The sequence below is a fragment of the Prionailurus viverrinus genome, chromosome A2, assembly GCF_022837055.1.
Source record: "Prionailurus viverrinus isolate Anna chromosome A2, UM_Priviv_1.0, whole genome shotgun sequence".
Lineage (NCBI taxonomy): Eukaryota > Metazoa > Chordata > Mammalia > Carnivora > Felidae > Prionailurus > Prionailurus viverrinus.
The window spans coordinates 83,210,801-83,229,124 of NC_062562.1; the positions used below are offsets into that span (position 1 = coordinate 83,210,801).

General features: G+C 36.5%; 1 protein-coding gene across 2 annotated transcripts in view; it reads right to left on the minus strand.

Annotated features, from left to right (window-relative positions):
* Positions 1 to 18,324, minus strand: part of MAGI2 (membrane associated guanylate kinase, WW and PDZ domain containing 2) — a 1,356,537-nt gene that overhangs the window by 455,659 nt on the left and 882,554 nt on the right. For both annotated transcript variants that reach the window (XM_047848847.1, XM_047848846.1), the window contains exon 6: positions 8,122 to 8,201. In XM_047848847.1, coding sequence (XP_047704803.1) covers positions 8,122 to 8,201 — 80 coding nt within the window. The remainder of the gene's footprint in view (positions 1 to 8,121; positions 8,202 to 18,324) is intronic.

Consider the following 18,324-nt stretch of genomic DNA (forward strand, 5'->3'; position numbering starts at 1 on the left):
GTTCATGCAAAAACCTGTGTACAAATGTTTGTAGCAGCTCTGTTCATATTAACCAAGAACTGGAATCAACCCAAATGTCCCTCAATGGGTATATGCTTTAAACAAACATTGGTAAATAAAAAGTAGCAAACTATTGACCACATATTTGAATGGGTTTAAATGTAATTAAATGGAGTGGAAAAAGTCAATCTCAAAACTTTACACAATGTATGATTCTATTTATATAACATTTTTTAAAAGTTTATTGAATTATATTGAGAGAGAGAGAGAGAGAGAGAGAGAGAGAGAGAACAAGCAGGGAATGGCAGAGATAGAAGGAGAGATAGAATCTCAAGCAGGCTCAGCTCTGTCAGCACAGAGCCCAATGCAGGGCTCGAACTCACGAACCATGAGATCATGACCTGAGCCTAAACCAAGAGTCGGATGATTAACTGAGCCAACCAAGTGCGCCTATATAACATTTTTGCAATAACAAAGAAGTTGACATGGAGAAAAGATTAGTGGTTGTTAAGGGTTAGAGATTGTGCAGTGGGAGGGAATGGGTATGGATATAAAGTGATAGCATGAGGGAGTCTTGTGGGTTGGAAGAGTTCTGAATCTTGATTATGGCCATAGTCACATGTAACTACACATGTGATATAAGTGCGTGAAAATACACACACATACACACACACAAGTACTTGCATAATTGGTGAAATCTGAATAAGTTCTGTGGATTGTACCAATGTCAACTCCTGATTTTGATAAAGTATTATATTTATATAAAATGTTAACATTGGGCATCCTTGTTAGGGGTGTTTAGGACCTCCCTGTACATTCCTTTGTAACTTCCTGTGAATTTACAAATATTTCAAAATAAAAAGATTTTGAAAAGTTGTATTTACAATATTTTGAGGGGCGCCTGGGTGGCTCAGTTGGTTGGGCGGCCAACTTTGGCTCAGGTCATGATCTCACTCTGTGCTGGCAGCTCAGAGCCTGCAGCCTACTTCAGATTCTGTGTCTTCCTCTCTCTCTACCCCTCCCCTGCTCATGCTCTGTGTCTCTCTGTCTCTCAATAATAAATAAATGTTAAAGAAAAAAAATAAAAAATAAATAAAAAATAAATAAATATTTTGAAATTATTTTGCTACTGTACAGAACAAGCAGATTTCATGATGTCAATATTATTTTCAAACTTGTATGCTTTAAGCACTAAAGATAAGCCATAACTCATTCCTGAACATAAAAGTGACTTGAGCAATCAAGAACAGAGGACAGAATTTTATAATCCTTCCATAGGTACTACTTTATAGCCATGATAAAGATTGAAGGGAGAAGGGAGAAATACATAAATAATTAGTGCAAAAATGATAGTCAAAATATTTAACAACTTTTATGGTCTGGACACTAACCAATCAGAGTAGAGTAGGATCAATTAGAACAGATGTCAGCCATAAATGGCAGAATTTGGTATCGGCGTGAAGCAGTGGAATATCCAACTGATATGATTTATTTTGGTTCGATTTTATTATTTCCTCCGCAAAAGATTTATATTCCTAAAATGTTGGATTTCTTATACTGGAAAGGGTACTATGTCATTGGATGAAGCATACCTCAAAGTGCTGCTATAAAATATCATGACTAATATGAATAATTATCAGTTAGCAAAATAAGAACTACTTGTATTAAGATATTTGAAATTTCCTCAATTTTTTTTACAAAGCACCCTAAATATCAGTTTAAAAACAAGTAACATTGAAATTAGTTTGCTCATAATATTTAAAGATAGGAGTTTAACATATAAATGACTTTTCAATTTTAAGTTTTTGTATCTGGATAGTTAATATATTTGGAGTCTGTTTTTCTGAACTTTTCCTAGTGGAAAAATTTCAAGGTGCTTTATAAACATAATCTTGGCAGGTTTATCAGATTAGGAAAACAAATATTCAAAGATGAAATTGATTTGGTCCCATTTATTCTTGAGAAATTAAGATTACTAATTATCAATACAAATTTAATGAGACAACAGGCCAAAGCCACTATTTAAAAAAGAAATAAACTATGCACTCTAGAACAGAATGTGAACTATGCAAATAAAAGTATGAGTTTCTAATCTGTGTGACAGTTAAGAAATTCACTTAAGAAATGACCTAAAACTACATACAGATGGCTAACAGACATGTGAAAACATGCTCAACATCAATTATCATCAGGGAAATATGAATCAAAACTACAACCAGATATCACCTCACACCTTCCAGAATGGCTAAAATTAACAACACAGGAAGCAACAGACGTTGGAGAGGTTGCAGAGAAAGGGGAACCCTCTTACATTGTTGGTAGGAATGCAGACTGGTGTAGCCACTCTGGAAAACAGTATGGAGGTTCCACAAAAAGTTAAAAATAGACTACCCTACAATACAGCAATTGCACTACTAGGTAGTTACTCAAAGGATTCAAAAATACCAAAAGGAAGGGACACATACACCCCGATGTTTATAGCAGTATTATCAACAATAGCCAAATTATGGAAAGAGCCCAAATGTCCATTGACTGAAGAATGGATAAAGAACTGGTGTGTGTGTGTGTGTGTGTGTGTGTGTGTGTGTGTATAGAATATTAATATATATAAATTTATCATATATAATGGAATATTATTCAGTCATCAAAAGTGAAATATTGCCATTTGCAATGACATGGATAGCACTAGAGTATTATGCCAAGTGAAATAAGTCACTCAGAGAAAGACAAATACCATATGATTTCACTCACATGTGGTATTTAAGAAACAAAACAGATGAACATAGGGGGGAAAAAAGAGAGAGGCAAACCAGAAGACAGACTCTTAACTATAGAGAATGAACTAAGGGTTTCTGGAGGGGAGGTGGGCAGGAGGATGGGTTAAGTGCATAATGGGTATTAAGGAGGTCACTTGTGATGAATATTGGGTGTTGTATGTAACTGATGAATCACTAAATTTTACACCCGGAACTAATATCACACTGTATGTTAACTGGAATTTAAATAAAAAACTTAAAAAAGAAAACAAAAGAAATGACCTAAAACAAATTAATGTTTTCTATTATTTTAGGAGGCAACCTCCTTCTCCTGAATAAAAAGTTCACTTAATAAATATTACAACACATAGCTTATGCTGTCTTCATTCATGAGCATTTTGGACACCATTTTTTTAAAAGATAGATTAAGTAATATCTCAAAACTTTACTTAATGCCGATGGAAATGCAGTTCTCATGTAGGTAACCAGGTGAAGATTATGTGATTTTTGTTTTATAGTAACATGACAAAACTCCTTTATAATTCATAGACATAGAATATAAGAACTAAGCCACCCAGTTTGTACAGCTGTGATTACAACTTTGGGAGCATTTAAAGCCATTCTAACAGAATGGAGAGGGACAAGCTCCAATCTATTGATATTAGGCTGGAATTAGGTAGGTGGATAATTTTAGCCTACGTGGGTTGTCTATTTCCATCTCTCCAGGACACTAGAGTAACTGAAGGCTCTTAAGGTAGACCAACTATTCTGAATTCTTCCCCTTGTCTTCTATGAGGCTAATTTGTTGGCTCAGAACACACCAGAAGGAAAAGAAAGGAGCAGTTACTGAGAGCCTGTGGTTCCATAAACACTGTCCCTCTTATATGTGTAACTAAATCAGCATGAAACAGATATCCTTCCCATTTTACAGGTAAAAAAGCCTAGGCTCTCAGAAATTAAGCATGTTGCCCAAGAACCCACAGATTTGTGTTTGGAATAGAGCCTTCCTAGACACCAAATTTCACACGATTTCCTCTCCTGAATGTGATATTTAATTAAATTTCAGCTTTAAGGAAAGAATAGCCCTATAAGGTCTGAATCGCTTTTGATATTTCCCCTAGTTCAGTGATTCATGGGGGATGTGTCACCACTGGGATGTCTGTGATTGGAAATGTCTCAGGAGAAACCCCTTGGTACTAATTCTGATGGCCAAGGACAAATATGATGATGTTTTATGTACACAGTTCACTGATCTTGCATCCTAATTATTTAATAGTTAACTGCTGTTTCTGTGGTCTTGTAAAAGACTATATTGGCTTGTTAAAAGGCACTCTCCCAAATACTAATATTAGTATCCAGCAGTAGGTGGAGACTTTTTTCTGCTATGTAGACTGGTGCTAAAACTCAAAAAATGCAGAGTGATGACAAATGCACAGAATGGAGTGACTTCATTATTTTCAACTGTATTGTGAAAGACAGTATGCTTTCATGTTCAGTAGCAGTATTATTCAGTAGCAGCACTATCCTTCAAATAATAATCAAAACGATTACTTTGGTGTCAATACAGTGATTGTACAGAGCAACCTATGTTTCCCTTTCCCCCTTGATAACAATAAGAAAACATTTCCTAGTTTTTTCGTTAGCCCAAGAACAATTTAAATCAGTTGATACCTCCCTTCCATCTTTCACTCAGCTTCTTTTAATAGTTGACCAAGGAATTAACTTTACACACTGATGTAAACAAACCTAAAAATGCCAACGTGTACAGGTCCCTATCAATATCCACATGTACATATGTACATTTCTAATAGTATGCATCCATATACAACATCATGGGATTTAATTTTGAGAGAGTAAAATGTTAATTATAATAATAATAAAGAATTTATGGTATGAACCCAGTAAGGTGTGAAATGTTCACTTTAAAAATTACTGCACTAAAACTTGCTTCTAGGTAGATGGAGTGAGAAGCTTATAAGCCATGAGAACACATAGAAAATCTATACAAAATGCAAAAACTAAACATTTTAAAGAGAAACAACAGGTCTAAGATTCCAAAGAGGAGAAAAGTGGAGAGGCGAGGGAAGATTTTGCAGCTGATTTTGATTCTGGGCCGTGGGAAGGCTCTAGACTTGGTCTAGGTAGAAGGCCAAGGCTGGAGGTTAGGGAAACGAGCAGAACATGGAGGAGTCCTGAGGGACTGGAGTGACAAAATATATTCTCGAGAGATTTTAAACACACAACCCATTGTCCCATGATAACATCTGTCAGATTAAGATGCTTCAAGGTCTAGGGGCAAAAAGCTAAGCAAAAACTCCTGAAATGCACCACAGATTTTTGGCAGTCTTGCAATACTAAGGAGAAAAAATATTTTTATTTTTACTTTTTTTTAAGTTTATTTATTGATACTGAGAGAGGGAGGGCCCAACACAGAGCTCAAACTCAAGGCATGAGATCATGACCTGAGCCAAAATCAAGAGTTGACACTTGAGGCACCCAGGCGCCCAACTGAGCTACCCAGATGCCTGAAAAACATTATTTTTAAAATATTGGAATTCAAGGGGCATCTGGGTGGCACAGTCAGTTGAATGTCCGACGTCGGCTCAGGTCATGATCTCACAGCTGGTGGGTTTGAGCCCCACATCGGGCTCTGTGCTGACAGCTAGGAGTCTGGAGCTGCTTCAGATTCTGTCTCCCTCTCTCTCTGCCCCTCCCCCACTCATGCTCAGTCTCTCTCTCTCTCTCTCAAAATAAATAAACATTAAAAAAATATAAAAAATATTGGAATTTAAGATCTGCCAAGAGGAAAGCCCCACACGAATACACTAGGTCTGGGTTTGTCCTGTGGATCAAATTCAGTCTGCCCTTATTTTCTGTATGGTCCATAAATGAAGAACAATTTATATACTTTTAAATGGCTGCAAAACAAAACAACAAGAGAAACGAATTTTGAAACTCAAATTCTGAAACTATAGGAAACTCAAATTCTCTGTTCACGAGAAAAGCTTTATCAGACTACATCCATGCCCTTTATTTATATATTGATTTTGCCTTTTTGCACAATGAGTAGTTACCAGACAGGATGACCTGCAAAGCCTAAAATACAGGCTACCTGACCCTTTACAGAAAATGGTTGCTGACCTGCAATAGGCTGTTCGTTGAAAACCCTGGGCAAACATCCTAAGAACAGGAACAAACCAGAGATAAATTGAGTCTTACCAAAACTCAACCCAACCTCCTACTGGCCCGACTCCAGACTGGATTAAGGAATCAGCTTCCACTCTATCTCACTGGCATAAGAAGGATAAATCTTTGCTGGAGGAAGATATTAGCATCTTGAGCCTCTATAATTTTTTAGACACATTTTACACACATTTCACCATTCAGAAAATGACTTTGTTTGGTCTGAGTGGAACTGTGATACGTGCAAGAAGCCTGACTTCAGTGGTGAGCGCAACAAAAATGCATTAACATCCAACATTGAAACATGCAATTTTAACCCATGTTTAAAAAAAAAAAGAAAGAAAAAGAAAACAGAAGTAACAGTATTACCTAAAAGCACTTTTCTTAGCAAGAAAACTTAAAATATGTGTCTGGAAAATACAGTATTCTAACTAATTAGATGTTAATTACCATTGTAAACCATTCCAATAATATATGGAATAAAATCCAGAAATTATTCATTTTGTAGAGAATGAAAACAAATAGTAATTGACCAGTTATAAGTCATTGTGAACAACAAGACTGTATTCTAGGGCTTGGTTTTCAATGATATGTACTTTACAGACACTGGCATCATATTTTAGGTATCTACCATCATGAGAAGGCAGACAAGTGCAGATGTGGGAAAAACTGGTAACACTGGAATACTATAATTATGCAATGTCTTTATGTCTACATCTCTCCCAGAATTTTTAAATTTCATTTTAATAGCTTTTTCTAATGAAAAGAATAACTCAAAGGAATGAGAGAGCTGAGAAGTTCAATATGTCATAGAAGTGCAAATCATTAAACTCATTTTAGTTAGGACATACTAAGGCTTTACATCTGTGGCAAAAGTAAACAGTAACTTCCGTATATAACAGATCAGGCCATTTTAATTTATAACCTATCACAATTTGCAGCACATGCCTTACTGGTGTCAATGAAATATACAACCTAATGGTGCTCGAAAATCCAGGGCACATAATAATTTTATGTGATTCAACCACCTGCAGTGGCACTATCACACAGAAGGCACACAGATATAGCTATGACTATAAAATATAACATAGATAGTGATTAAAAACTGGATATTTATGCATCAAAATATGTACACACAAATTGTATACTGTAATTTTTAATTTAACTCAGTGTATAATTAGCTTGTGAACAGTTATCTAATAGAAATGAACAATGCCAGCATAATATTACCTGAGAGTGCCAGAATTAACATTAAAAGGAAAGGACTTTTAGAATTAGAGAATTTTTAAAAGGTGGACTTTTTAAAAACTTTTTTGAAAGTTTAAATTCTCCTCATCACTTTCTCCACCTTTAAGAACTCCTCAATGATAGATGCGTCTGAACAGGGCTCTGATAGCTTGATGAGATAAAGGCTTGATTGTGGTCAAATAATAAATCATCAGGAGAGTATGCTTTTTATCATTTTAGCTAAACTTGAAGTGTTCTTTTAGCATTAAACTTGATATCTTTAAAAATTATAAGTATTATCTATAACAGACTTCATCTAAATAATTTACTAATTTCAAAACAAGGGTTACACTCATGTAATCCTCAAGATTGTTTAAAAGCATTCTTCACATACATGAGAACAGTCAATTTCTAAGCAAGTTAATATTATTACATTGCAAACTAGAAAATACTAAGGATAACCCAGGACATTCATACAATTGGCTATTTTATTTAAATGTTTGATTAAAAGAAAGTAGCCATGTGTATGTATAGATCCTAATAACTAGCAGAATAACTAGCCTCTGAACACAAAAATCCATATCATTTATAGTTCCACAATAGTGTTTCTCTATACATCATGTTTGATTCCAGTGAAAAGATCAGAGTCCTCAGAGAGACATACTGCAAACAAAAAGTCCTTAGAAGGTGGTGGAAAGTCAGGCCAGGAGTCAAAGAGAACCAACAGAGATGACAGAGATGTGATATCCGGCACAGTCTCCTCAGAGAGAAAAAGGAAAACCACATGGCACTGTTGAAATGCCGCGTTAATTCTCTCTCCTATCTGAGCATTAAATATTACATCTTTAAAATTGGTTCAACTAGATTATTGCTTCTTTAGATGAGACCCTCCTTTAAGAAACACAAACATTCTCAAAGTGCAACGCCGAAACATCATAAAAACTTAATAACCTACCATTTTCTTTGCACTCTTCTGGAGGTTTAGCCTTTTTCGCAAGTCGTGGATCCAGCCATGATGTTGTCTTTGTGTTATGGCTGAAAAGAAAAGAGATCACTCTGAACAGACACATACTGAAAGGAATCAAGTTTATTCCTTAAAAAAAAGGTGGGGGTGTTAGTCCAACAAAATTGCAATCGATACACTTAATTTGCTTACTGGTTCTAAGTAGCCCTGAAGGAGGTGTAAGAGTAATTGTGCAAGGCAGCTGTAAATTTGGCAACCTCAGCTCCCTGTCCTCAAAGCAGCTATTTTTATTAAAATCAACTAGAATGTTGCCAAGTTAACCTCATTGAAAATGCAGAACTCATCCAGAGCAAAAGGAATTTATTACAAATACAGGATTCTCCAGTTGGAAGAGCACAGTTCGCAGGCTCTGATACTGTTTCCTCACTTTTGCAAAATAATTATTTTCATCCTAAACCTGCCCTTTTCATAAATAGTTGTTTTGTTACTCCTTAACTACCAAGCTGGCAGAGGCAGTATAAAAGTGATGAAAATTACAGCATGTTCTTGGGATGCCTACATTTTCTCAAAAAGTGATTAATAGCAATTGCATTAACCCATATTTAGCTGTCTTCCGTCTAAATACCTCCAACCCAGCTAGGAAGGTAGAGGATAAAAATGTCTGTATTCTAACATTTCTGGAATCGAATTTCTGGTAATTAATGGTCATTTTAATGACATTTTTGTTTTGAAAAAAGAAAGTTTTCTGGGAAGTCTTCTGTCAGAAATTTTAAAAACAGAGACGTTTTTGGAGCAATGTTTCTTAAAGAGGTCCTACAATCACCTGCATTGGAATCACCTGGTGATTAACAATACCTATTCTGGGTCTTCATAGAACTACCAAATCAGAATGTTATTGGCAAGCGCTCCAGGTGATTTTTATGCATATTAAAATTTGAGAACCTCTGAAAAGCTCAAAACTGCTCTTTGGAGCTAAAATCTTGACTGGGTACAGCTGTCTCAAATGATCTCATCTACCAATGGATGGATTATCAAGGATGTGACATTTGCGAGGGCTTCAGAAAAAGAACGAACAAAGTCACAGGTGTGGAAAGTTTGAGGTTTATACAAGGAAGAGTCAAAGGGCCAATAAATGTAACGTGAAAGAGAAAAGTAAAAAATCCTTTAGAAATAGAAATTAAAGCTGGATAATAGGAATATTTGAACACAACTGTAAGAAAGTCAGGTGATAACGATGAAAATCAAATAATAGCTTCACATATATTTTCTCTCTCTTCATTGAAATTTAACCATGTTTCTCATTGTGTCAGAGCCATAAATGTTAGCTAGATAACCAGATGAACAAACCTCCACTTAAAGCAAAGGTCAGAAAATTCTCCCAGGCAGGTTACTTAATAGCAAACTTCTAGAGCCCAGGTGTCTATCTCATGAAGATAATTTCAAGGCAGGGAGGAAGAAAAGGAGGAGGCAAGCTGGGCAGTGGGGAAGCAAGTCCAAGGTGTTTCTGCATATAAGTGTTTTTTTGGACAAACATCCTGTCTATGTACAGAGCCATCGTCTGATTTGAAAACTGAGACATTAAGATCCTTGGGTCATGAGGTTTCTGTTCTTGAAGAAGATTCCCTTTTATTTCTGACTTTCATGTGTAGTAAAGAGAAAATACTCTCCCTCACTTTCTTCACATTTAGGAACTCCACCATGATTGATGCTTCTAAGCAGGGCTCTAATAATTTGATCAGATAAAGGCTGTGAATTTGGTCAAATTATAAATCATCAGGAGAGTGTGCTAGCTTCTGTTTTCTCCCAATTTGACCTTTGTAAAGTCTGACGGTGCTTTATTGTAGAGTGTCAGAAGCAACTAAAGTATTATAGACACTTTTATCTCATTCTGGTCCTCATTTATAGTCATGGACTATCACCTAGTCTTTTCCTCTGAACTAAAGACACCCATGGAAGGAGGCTGTGATTATCCCAAGTATGATAATGGACTGAGTTAAGTGTTTGCTGCTCCCATTTTGAAAAAGACAAATTCACTTTAAAAAATATTCTTATAGAGATGCCTTCAATTCAGTGTGTGTGTGTGTGTGTGTGCGCGCGCGCGCGCGCGCACGCACGCGCATGCATAATGTGTAAGGTTTGCTCATGTTTATGTGTTTATGTGTTAGGGAGAAATATTGGGAAGTGGGCAAGGAAAATAAATTTCCCTTCTTTTTCCACACATTTGCTTCTTCGAAATCCTTCCTCCATTATGGATAAAAGTCATTTATTTCTAAGTGTGTAAGACAAATTCACAAAAGCAAACACGTCTATGGTGAAGTATTAAGGAGCCATTACTAAGCCATTACAGGAAGTCAAGTTACCATTTCTATATCACACCACCATCGGTCTCAAATACTGGCTAATTTTCTAGAAAACTGTGAGTTTCCTAGCTTTCCTGAGTTTCTACAAAGCATTTCATTACAGGATGATTTCTTTGAGGTTGAACTAGCATTAATGGTATATCACTTTAATACATTTTGGCAGATGGAGTCTCTTATAGTTAACGGCATTTTTAGCTGATCGTCTGAAGTGATTCTGAAAGAAATGTGGGTAGCAGTCTTAAACATCACATGAAGATACAGTGCAGTGTTTTTCAATACTGACTCTCCCCAGCCTTGTAATTTGCGTGCTTCTTCAAGATGACTTACAAAGGGGATATTTTTAATGCATTTGGGAGACAACAGAACAAGTGGCTTTTCTACTTCCCTTAAATTATATATTTTTAACCTCAACAATTACCTTTGAAGATAGGATTAAACATTGGACAGGAAACAGTGTACTAAATGGGATCACTGAGGGACTTTTCACAATCTACATACCACGTTTCCTCAAGTTTGAGGATATGATTTCCTTTTACTTCCACTGCTAAAGTAGATTCAAACAGGACATCAGTTTTCTGGGTCTATCAAATTGTGTGGAACACAAATGACAAGACGGTAAGACGCTAATCTTATATAATCTTATATTCTGATACTAGTTTCTTTAACAGAGACACATACACACACATATGCTGCATTTGCAAAGAACTTTTTTTCCCCTAGCTGGGGAATGGAACAGATATTTTCTAGGAATGTTGAATCATAATATCCTACTACTGTATGTATTTTTATGGATATAGTTAATGTAATGATCATGAAAATTGAGAGATTAAGTGAATACAAGTCAGTAGCTATTCAAGTTCAATCAATGCCATATTAAAAAAAACTGGATAAAAACCTTAATAAATGGTTTACCCAAACTTTTCCCTGATGTTAAACCATACAGTAAATCTATCTGGAGGAGTGGAACAAGCCAGAACTGGAATTTCATTAAACTACGTAATTCTAGTTTAAATTTGTAACAGAATGGTCTTGAAGATGTGATAGGCCGACTTATAATGAATTAGAGATTTCTGTATTTTTTTTGTAAGTTTAACCTTTGACAAACTGACAAAAGCAGCAGGTTAAATAATAACATCTTATCTTCCTGGGGAAACATTCTTCTCACACAGAAAATGCTTCACCTCGACAGCAAAAGCCACTGACATTATGGTGCATACACCTTGAAAAGTTATTATCTTGTAACATTTCCTGATTGTCTACTTGGTCAGGGACTGTACTAGAACTTTCATACTCATTACCTCATTTAATGCTAATGAGCCTTTTTGGCTACAGATTTTTAACTCCATTTTTATAGACAGAGAAACAAAAGTTCAGAGAAGGTAAGCAACTTGCCCAAGGTTATGAAGCTAGTATGTGAAACCAAAAGAGGTAGCATTAAACCCAGATATATCTGATTCCCAAGTCCAAGTTCCTTTTTCTTTAAGTTTATTTATTTATTTATTAAAAATTTTTAAATGTTTATTTAATTTTGAGAGAGAGAGAGAGCAAGTGAAGGAGGGTCCGAGAGAGAGGGAGACACAGAATCTGAAGCAGGCTCCAGGCTCTGAGCTGTCAGCACAGAGCCCGATGCGGGGCTCGAACTCACAAGCCATGAGATCATAACCTGAGCCAAACCTGGGCGCATAACTGACTGAGCCACCCAGGTGCCCCTATTTATTTTTGAGAGAAAGAGTGAGTTTGAGCAGGGGAGGGGCAGAGAGACAGGGAGAGAGAGAACTCCAAGCAGGCTCTACACTATAAGCGCCGAGCCCCATGTGGAGCTCAATCTCACAAATTGTGAGATTGTGATCTGAGCTGAAATCAAGAGTCAGATGCTTAACTGACTGAGCAACGTAGATGTCCCCCCAAGTCCAAGTTTCTTATGCTCTGAAACCAGAGGCATACTAAATCTAACATTTTGCTTTTTACACTGAATTGCTTTATCTCACTCCCTTGGAGAATAGTCAAAGATCTTTTTTTTCAGAGCCTTCGCCAATAGTTAGGAAGTGGAGACATTTATCTCCTGTTTGAGGATAGTAATCACGACCTCAGAACCTTTGTGTTGAATGCCTTGTACTTAGTAGGTATTATATTAAATTGCAGGTGCCTAGAGATGAAAGAGAGAACTTGTGACTGAGGAGGCACAGATAATATCACTGAAAACATTTTTTTTCCTTATAAACTTGAATTTTCCATTCAGATTACTTTCAAGTCAAATGTTCTCCATTCAAATATGAATATTTTTCCAGGGGGAACTAAGCTGGTGCCATAGTAAGAGGACCCTAGGCTTGTCTATCCCTCAAACGTAACTAGATAACTATCAAATAATCCTAAATACCTGATTCAAGAAATCAACCTGAATATTTTCCCTAAAGTCTTAAAATTCCTGATTTATATAATCTACATATAAATATTAGGTATTGGAAGCTATGCTAAAGAATTAGGTTAACAAAACTGCTATCAAATGGGTGGAGTGTTTTCATATACATCATGCCACACTCTGTCGTCCATTCCATTCTTTCATTATATTTTCCCAGACTATAAGCCCTTATCAGTTTCTTATTATACATTAAGTGGATCTTTAAGGGTGATCCAATCTAAACGTGTCTGTAAGACATATCCTCCTTCTATTCATCTTCTTTCTATTTCCTTTTCCACTTCTCTGTCCTACTTTTATATTGCCACCTAGATCAAAATAATGTTTTCTTTCTTTCTTTCTTTCTTTCTTTCTCTTCTTTCTTTCTTTCTTCCTCTCTCCTTTCTTTTTCTTTCTCTCTCTCCTTTCTTTTCTTTCTTTCTCTCTTCTTTCTCTTTTCTTTCTTTCTTTCTTTCTTTCTTTCTCTCTTCTTTCTTTCTTTCTTTCTTTTTTTCTTTCTTCTTTCGTTTTTTTCTTCTTTTTTATAAAGAGCACAAGAGAGAGTATGCTCAAGACAGCACAAGTGCGGAAGGGGCAGAGGAAAAGAGAGAATCTCACACAGGCTCCACAATCAGCACAGAGCCTGACGCAGTGCTTGTTCTCACCATTGTCAGATCATGATCTCAGCCAAAATCAAGACCCAGAAGCTCAACTGACTGACCCACCCAGGTGCCTCTAAAATAATGTTTTCAATACTGCACAGATGTTAGATGATGTTTCACTAACTGAAATTTTATTAGTGGAATAAAAAACTTCTATTATCAAACATACTCCTTTGTTGCATTTTCTCTAAAAATATTAACAGACTTAAAACAGTTATAAAACACTGAATTTAAAAAAACCTCCTACAGGGGTGCCTCAGTGGCTCAGTCAATTAAGCATGTGACTCTTGGTTTTGGCTCTAGTCATGATCTCATGGTTTGTGGGACTGAGCCCCAAGTGGGGCTCTGCCCTGAGCTCACAGCCTGCTTGGGATTCTCTCTCTCACTTTCTCTCTGCCCCCCCCCCCCCCCCACTCATTCCTTCTTCCTCTCTTTCACTCAAAATAAGTAAATAAACATCAAAATTTTTTTTTAAATAAGTAAAAATTCCTCCTACAAAGCCGATTCTGAATCATAGCCTTTAACTGAATCATAACTTTAACTTTACATAGTCAAAATGTATTTTCACCTGGGGAATACTGTATTAGAAGAATAATCAGAGATTGAAGTGAATGATATTTGACTGTATGAAGCATAATCTTTTGAACAAGGTTTAAACAAGGTCCAGGTAAATATTTTATTGTCTATTGGACAGTTCAAAATGTGTTTGGATGTTAAAGTTTCAATAGCAGGTGTCATACAGGTTCAGAGACAATAATCACAGAGATTACTGACTACATTTTACATAATTTTAAAAATAAATGTTAGTTCTTTTTTTTTTTTTAAGTAATCTTTACACCCAATGTGGGGCTCAAACTCATGACCCTGAGCCAATATCAAGAGTCACATGCTCCACCAGCTGAGCCAGCCATGGGCCTCTAAGTGTTAGTTCTTAAAAGTATATAAATTGATTACATTTTATATCATAGTCAATGAAATCCTCAAGATGGTGACATCATTTTCCGGAAGACTGTCTTTCTCCTTTATATCATATTTCCAAAAAGAAGATTACAGGGACTGACTGGATACATCTAATTGATACTGAACAGTAGGAGCTTTTTCATTCAAGGATCCATTTTTCATAGTACTACTATTTTTCCTCTTTATACTTGGTAGTTTACATAAAAACTTATTGTCAACGACCTCTATAATGGTTGTTTCTTAAATAATATTTTAAAATATTTATTGATCATGTGAATGTGTGAGTTTGCCATCATATTATCTTTCATATGTTTAGAAAACATTTTTTTAAAATTTTTTAACGTTTATTTATTTTTGAGACAGAGAGAGACAGAGCATGAATAGGGGAGGGTCAGAGCGAGAGGGAGACACAGAATCCAAAGCAGGCTCCAGGCTCTGAGGTATCAGCACAGAGCCTGATGCGGGGCTCGAACCCACAAACCATGAGATCATGACCTGAGCCGAAGTCGGACGCTTAACTGACTGAGCCACCCAGGCGCCCCTAGAAAACATTTTTGAGAGGCTTTATTATAAATATAGCTTTGGATATTGTGACTGTGAGCTGCATACAGTTTTGTTTAAAACATATTATTTTCTGTCTGGGGATTGCACTGGAATCTTGTGTGGCACAAGAAAAAAGAATATGAAACAAAATCAATATCTCTACTGTTTTGTAATACAAATTACAGAGAGTAAGCACAGACCACATTTTGTGACTGGTGGGAATGTGCCGAGTTGAGGATGTGAAAGCTGGAGTTGCTGCACCCCCAAAAATTGGTTTTGCTTTTCTTTCCAATAAGTTTCCCAAGTATTCTCTCCACTATTTCATAAATAAAAGTTTTTAATTTGTTTGAAACGGCAATCAGTGATTTACTGAACACTTAAGGAGATACAGAAACATGAACACAGGAGGAAACAGATTATATGTGTGTCTTCCTGAGAATTGAAAAGCAAATTCATCCTGGACAGTGATTTAGGAAACCATGCGCAGCTATGACATTTTTCACAGATGTGATTTTCAGTTTCAAAAGCCTGCTTTTAAAAATCTATTATTTAAGATGACACAGCGTTCAGTGCCATCCAGGGAGATGGTAGTAAACAAATAGGTTCTTGTTGTCATTTTGTTTTTTGCCAAAGGAATAGCAGTCTCTTTTATGTCACTAACTAAACTGACTCCCAAACAAAGAAGGAATTTAATGGGATTCCCAAAGCATGTCAATACAGATTAACCCTATGGTGTCTCTGCTTTATGGAACATTTAGCCTCTGGAATGGCGAACTTCTGGCCGAGAAACCTATAAACAAATACTATTTGTAATATGAAAGTTTACTTTTATTTCAGCCAATGTTTGTTTATACGGTAGAGGTAGTATGGGATAATGGCAATAGCTGTGCAAGGTGACAGGACTACGCGACCATAAGCATGTTAATTTGTCCAGGGTGCCTCAGAATCTCTATGAAGTGGGGTGTATCAAATGCTCACAAGGTGGCTATGATGTAATATATACAGGCACCATGGCAAAATGATTAAGAGCAAGGATGCTGGAGAAAGACTTGTGTCCACAAAAGTATGAATCTTGTGAGTTTTGCTGATGACTTGCATTCCTAGGGTTTATTATTATTATTTTTTAAGTTATTTATTTATTTATTTTGAGAGAGGGAGAGAGAGAGAGAGAGAGAGAGAGAGGTGGGGAGGGGCAAAGAGAGAGGGAGACAGAGAATCCCAAGCAGATTCTGCACTGTCAGTGCAGAGCCCAACGCGGGGCTTGAATTCACAAACTGTGAGATCATGACCTGAGCCGAAATGGAGAGTCGGACACTTTAACCAACTGGACCACCCAGGGGCCTCTCTATTCCCATGCCAGGCATATGGTATGTGCCCTACAAAGATGTGTTGAGTAAATGGAGTCAAAGCATCTTGGCTTTGTGAATTCTGGAATATGTGACCACAAACAAATTACTTACTTCTGCAAGCCTCAGTTTCCTAAAGTGAGAATTAAATGAGCACGGCATAAATGCTTCATATATTAGCTATTACTGTTCAGGTAACCTGAACACAGCCTGAACAAAGCTGGCACTCAGTATGTGGTAACTATTGTTACTAATTTGAATTTATAATCAATATGCCGTCTATTTTAAAAGACATTATTAATTAGGGTGATATTATGAATTAAGGAAACTACTCGTTTTAAACAATATTATTCATTGCAGAGTCTTTTGAAAATTGCTCAACATAAGACGTTATGAATACTTTTAAGCATGTTTAGAGGAGAGCATTCACTCACAGTTTAAAATTCCATTGCTTAAAAATGCTTTCTCACATTGAGGAGAGCACCTGTTGGGGTGAGCACTGGGTGTTGTATGGAAAGCAATTTGACAATAAATTTCATATTAAAAATAAAAATAAATAAATAAATCAAAATGCTTTCTCAGATGTTAACTTTTTCTCATTAAATATCACTGTAAATAATAAAAGGAATCAGCGTTGATACATTCATCAAAGGAAGCAGTTCTGAAAAGTGTGGGAAATATAGTTGACCCATGTGTTCAGTACCAAAAACAACAAAATAACTTCTCACCTTCTAAATGTAAAACTTGTTATGTATTGAGACATATAAAATATTTTGTAATACTGCATAAATCAATAACTATTTTAAAATATTACTGTACAGAAGACCAAAAAAAATTACTCGCTATCTTAATTCAAAACTCACAGGGGCGCCTGGGTGGCGCAGTCGGTTAAGCGACCGACTTCAGCCAGGTCACGATCTCACGGTCCGTGAGTTTGAGCCCCGCATCGGGCTCTGGGCTGATGGCTCAGAGCCTGGAGCCTGTTTCCAATTCTGTGTCTCCCTCTCTCTCTGCCCCTCCCCTGTTCATGCTCTGTCTCTCTCTGTCCCCAAAATAAATAAACGTTGAAAAAAAAAATTAAAAAAAAACCTCACAGTACATATATATATATGTTTTTATTTATTTTTGAGACCGAGAGAGACAGAGCATGAGCAGGGGAAGGGCAGAGAGAGAGGGAGACACAGAATCTGAAGCAGACTCCAGGCTTTGAGCTTTCAGCACAGAGCCCGACATGGGGCTCGAACTCACAGACTGTGAGATCATGACCTGAGCTGAAGTTGGATGCTTAACTGGCTGAGCCACCCAGGCACCCCTGTATATTTTAAATATATGTTTAAATTAACATTTCAGCAAGGTAGAGTTCCCCTCTCGTATTCAGAAATATATACATATGTGTTAGGTATTTATATTTATATATTTAAATTTTATACACAGAACCACAGGGTCCTTCTGCTTTGTTTTCCTTATTTTCTGTTTTATCACAATCTTCATCTCACAAGAGACAGAATTCAGTCAAGTGTAACGAGGGGTGTTGCCTACCAAGGGAGACCTCCCTGTAAATGACTCTCACAATGTTACCAGAGGGAAATTCTCACTGATGCCAGCTCTTCTTATTTCCCAAATCTATCTATCTTCCCTTCTGTCTGTTTTATCTTTCTCTTAACTTACTCTACTTGCCTTTCTGTCTTCTTTCTTTAACTCAACTTTGCTCCAGGACTGCAAACTTTTATATTACAAATACTATTTGTTTTCTAAGTTTCTTGGCTAAAAAATCCTGGGGCCTACCATGGGTTAGTCTCTAGATTATTGTCCCACCATGCTCCTTCTCCTGTCACTGTCTCCTGCTCTATCAGACTGTTTCCAAGGGTCTTTTATATTTACAAAAGAATTCATTGTGGTATCACTTAAAAGGCACACACAGGTCAATG